General features: G+C 43.9%; 1 protein-coding gene across 1 annotated transcript; it reads left to right on the top strand.

Moving 5' to 3' along the window:
• Positions 1-321: 321 nt before the first annotated feature.
• LOC118507920 lies at positions 322-4,381 on the top strand. Its single transcript, XM_036047220.1, has 2 exons — positions 322-345; positions 2,108-4,381. The coding sequence occupies exons 1-2, from the start codon at positions 322-324 to the stop codon at positions 3,380-3,382; spliced, it is 1,299 nt and encodes a 432-aa protein (XP_035903113.1). The 3' UTR covers positions 3,383-4,381.
• The last annotated feature ends 210 nt before the right edge of the window (positions 4,382-4,591 follow it).

Genomic DNA, 4,591 nt, shown 5'->3' with positions numbered 1-4,591 from the left:
CGGCTGCTGGTGGTTTCGCCTGCTGGTACTGCTGCTGTTGTTGCCATTAGGTCCAACAGTGAACCTAATGTACCGATGGTCACTGGCCGACGCATTATCCAACACTCTCCAATCTTGATGCGCTAACAAAGGACTAACAAAAGTGACGTCAACGATGCTCTCGCTGAGCACTCCGTTGCCCACGAACGTTGGCCTACGTCCACGGTTGAGCAACTCAAGCTCTAATAGAGCGGTGGTAGTCACGAGTTCAACGCCTCTTTCCTTCGTCCTGGCACTACCCCAATCCTCATGCCAGGCATTAAAGTCACCCGCCAAGACGACATGCGGATGAGCTCTGGCCTCGATGTATACAGCATCGAGGAAAGCGGCAAACTCCTCGACGGTGATTGTTCCGGATAATTGGGAAAACCCCAAAAAGCGCTTTTCCGGGCCTAACTCCCTCAAATGGCGTCCAATCGTCTCCGGTCCAACGGCGACTAGGTGTAAGATGCTGCTCCGCACAACTCCACTGAAGAGCGCAAAGCTCTAATTTCCCTCATTCCTCGGGAAAAACGCGAAAAATCAAGGAAAAGCTGGTTTTTTCGCTCTGGTGGGGTGGTGGGTGGTGGTAGGGGGGCGGGCTGATGTTCCTTCGCTAGGTCTCGCTGGGCCGCGTTGACTGATACCCCACTTGCATGGGTGCAGCAGATATTGTGGCAAGGGGGGCTGCCCGGAAAAACTCTATTTTCCGGGGAGGGGGGGTGGGGGAAAACCCTTGCGGGGGGGTCTTCTACGACCCAATCGGGCCTCGGCCCACGAAGAAACCCCTATTTGGAAACGCTCCGTTTTCCCGGTGGGGTCGGAAAACTCCTAAGGTGATTGCTTTTCCGGCTGTAGCGCCGCCTGGTGGTGGAAAACGGTCCGGTTTTCCACGGGGGTGAGTGGGGGGCACCCGCCCGAACAACTCCCTCGAAGATCTGGAACCGCTATCTCCCCTCCTCTCCCGGGAAAACTCGGAAAAACCGTCGCCTGGAAGGGTTTTTCCGTTCTGGGGGGGTGGTGGTGGGCGGTAGGGGGGCGCGGTGATGTGCTTCCCCTTGTCTTGCCGAGCTGCGTCGTTGGAGGGGTCGGGTTGGGGGGTGCGGCCGGAAAATTGGGAAAACCCAAAGACGCTTTTCCGGGCGTAACTCCTCCAAATGGCGTCCGATCGGCGTTTCTTAGCTTGACAGTGACAAGTGACGGGTGACAAGTGACTTATCACCTCCACTACTTTTCCGAATTTTCCCGGCCACTTTTCTACTTTTCCCGCCTACTTTTAGTGTTTTGAGCCGAAACTGAATCTGAATCTGAATCAGCGTCGATGGACTGACGTTTGCAGGGGGAAAACGGGTGGGCGGAAATTCGTGGGGACACTTTCTAAAATTATTTCTCCTCGTCCTCAACACTTACCGACATTTTTCCGAATTTTCCAGGGTCGCCCTCTAATTTTCCGGCACTTTTCACAATATATTTGTGATTCAACTCAGATTCAACTCAGTTGCACCTTTGGGCACGGGTGGGGCGGAAACGGGTGGGCGGAAAAATTCGGGGTTGACACAGAAAATTATGGTAAAAGACTCGTGAAGGCCCCCCCCTAGAATCTTTTGTGTGCAGCACTGTGGCCTGTCATTTTTGTTGTACGGTGGGATTTCTGTATGGTCAAAACCCATTTGATGTAAACATTGTGCATTGTTCCTTAATACTGTTAATAGACAGCGAGTAGAACTTGATACAATACATTGTAACAAGTGGTTTGAGATTATGATATTCTTATGTTTCCTCCTTTGCTGAATATCAATGCAAGGTAACAAGTATTCATCGAATTACTGTTCCGTTACCGTCCGAGAACGCCGTACATGTTTTAGGCCCGATTGTTCACCCCTAGTGCGACTGAAAACTAGTACGAAGCCCCTGTAACCCAAAATGAATGGTAGGGTTAGCGGAGAGGGGGTTTTAATCAAATAATAACAATATTTTATTCGACTTTCTTCAACCAATTTTGACCACACTGAAAGCACACTGAAAGCTCACTGTGAAGCTCGCGCAACGTGTACTGCGGATTGCATACCTTTAGGCGTAAATCCTACAGCGCCTTACAAATTTTGTCAGGGGGGGGGCCTTCTCGAGTCTTTTACCAACGAAACTTTACGACGAGAATGCGATTCGTGAATGTATTCATTTAATCGAGCATTCAAACGTGAAGTTATCTGATGCCTGCAAGCGATTTAAAGTGCCGCGAACAACAATTCAATATCGTTTAAGTTCCCGGTGGCAGTTAGGAACGTGTAATGGACCGAAAGCTATTTTAAGCTCCGTGGAGGAACATCTTATTTCAATGTGGATAGTGCAAATGCAACAAAGAGGTTTTCCAGTAACAAGAAACCATTTGTTGCGGAAAATAGCGGACTACATTGCGCTCAATGGAAAAACGACGCCATTCAAGGATAACCAACCAGGTAGTGCTTTTTGTTCAATGGATAATGCATCGTATTTACAACTTGTACATTTCTGTTTCACGGGACGGAAATGGCTTGAGGCGTTTTTAAGGCGAAATTCTACAATTTCATTTCGCAAACCTGAATCAGTGTCATCTGCAAATAGTAGAGTTAGCGAATGTGATATTATAGGATGGTTTACATCAGTTTATAAGTGGCTTAATGATAATGACTTGTGTGATATTTTAAAAGACCCAACAAGAGTGTTTAATGGAGATGAAACGTCGTTTTACATGCATCCAAAAACAAAAGAAGTGCTTGCCCAAAAAGGATCCCGTAATGTGTATGAAATCGAAAAAGCACCAGCCAAGCAAAACATTACCGTTATGATTTCCTTCAACGCCTGTGGATTTGCAGTGGATCCACATGTTATCTTTCCGGGACAGCGATTAAAACGAGACATTTTACAAGGATTTCCTTCAACATGGGGTGTGGGGCATAGTGAACGTGGATGGATGGATTCTAAAAATTACCGACTGTACATAGAAAAAGTGTTTCATCCGTGTTTAGTGAAGAAAGGTGTAACTTTTCCTGTTATTTTATTTGTAGATGGCCATATATCTCATAAATCAATAGAAGTTGCCGATGTTTGCCAATCACTTGGAATTATTTTAATAGCTTTATATCCCAACACAACTCACATTACCCAACCGGCAGACATTGCAGTTTTCAAACCACTGAAAGATGCATGGAGAGGTGCATTAGAGCAATGGCGTTTTGAAAATGCAAATCAAAATTTCACCTTAAACTATTTTGGCGAAATGCTACAAAAAGCTTTGCAACAGGGCGTAAAAACAAATAGCATAAAAAGTGGATTCCGTGCTTGTGGGTTATATCCGTTTACCCCAGAAAACGTAGACTATACCTAATGTTTAAACAAATTGCCTTCCCACTCTAGTCAAAACAGTCATGAACCATCTGTTCAAAATGCTTCCCTTAATACAGAAGATTGCACCTCGGCAATACCTGTGCTCAATACCCCATTACCTGTAGAACGGCAACACGCTCCTAAAGTAGATAAAAAATGTGCATCAATTCCGTGGGACAAATTATGTCACGCATTAGACATGATTGGAATAAGCAAGAAAAATTAAATAGGATTACCATAAAAGACATAACAAAACTGTCCCGCCTGGAAAGATGCATTAAATATTTTTACACGGAGTGCATCAAGCCATATGTGTCGATAGAGTCCGAAATCGAAGATAATGGTTCAAATATATTAAATCCAGAAAATGTAACTCATTTTGAAATAGAATCATCTGAATCACACAATCATTCACCAGATAATTTCATTGCCTGTTCAATCGAAGAAGATTTTCGATGCGAACCAGTATCCAACTATCAAAACTTCCAATGCTTCGTAAGTGAAGATCTTATAATCGAACCCGTTGATGCAGATTGTCCCACCGAAGTATGCACCCAACAAAACAGTCAACATTTAATAACAAAACACATCATCATCGATCCAAGTGAGCAGTACAATTAGTAAAACCTTTCAAATGAAGATTGCTGCAGCATCGAGCGCCTGGAAGAAGAATATATTGCCGAGCCTGATCTGGAAGAAAATGACGATACTAATAAGGAAAATGTGCAATTTACAAAAGTATTTGATTTACCATCTACACCTCATCGAAGCCAGAAACACCAAAACTACAAATCACGTTTCTACCCTGTTTTGACTGCCGGAGAACGATGGCAAGAAATGAATTTCAAAGAGGAGGAAAAAATTTGGGAAGCAGGAAGAACGGAAACGAAAGGCTGTGGAACGTCAAGAAGCCAAAGAACTTCGTGAAACGGAACAAAAAGCTAAAAAAGAGGCCCGATTGAAGAAAAAACTCGAAAGTGATAAGAAAAAACTGTGCAATAAGCGTCTTAAATTACTATAGTTAAGTGCAATAAATGTTATTATGTTCCTTATAAAATTTTTGGTTTTTATAAATTGGTAGTTGGAATGCTTTGTAATTTTACAGATAGGAGAGTGCCATCAATTCTACATGCGTTTTAGGCGCTCCAAAACATATTTTTTCGATTTGTTTGTTAAAATATTGCAATGATTCCTTTTGACATTAAATATT

This window comes from Anopheles stephensi, chromosome 2 (assembly GCF_013141755.1).
Source record: "Anopheles stephensi strain Indian chromosome 2, UCI_ANSTEP_V1.0, whole genome shotgun sequence".
Taxonomy (NCBI): Eukaryota; Metazoa; Arthropoda; class Insecta; order Diptera; family Culicidae; genus Anopheles; species Anopheles stephensi.
Note: the sequence above shows the minus strand (reverse complement) of the source record. Positions and strands in the feature narration are given on the sequence as shown.

Bases quoted from the DNA above. Each gene is read 5' to 3' on its own strand.
- LOC118507920 (XM_036047220.1), top strand. From the start codon at position 322: ATGCGGATGAGCTCTGGCCTCGAT. The intron at 346-2,107 runs GTATACAGCATC...TAAATCCTACAG, and splicing joins GGATGAGCTCTGGCCTCGAT to CGCCTTACAAATTTTGTCAG.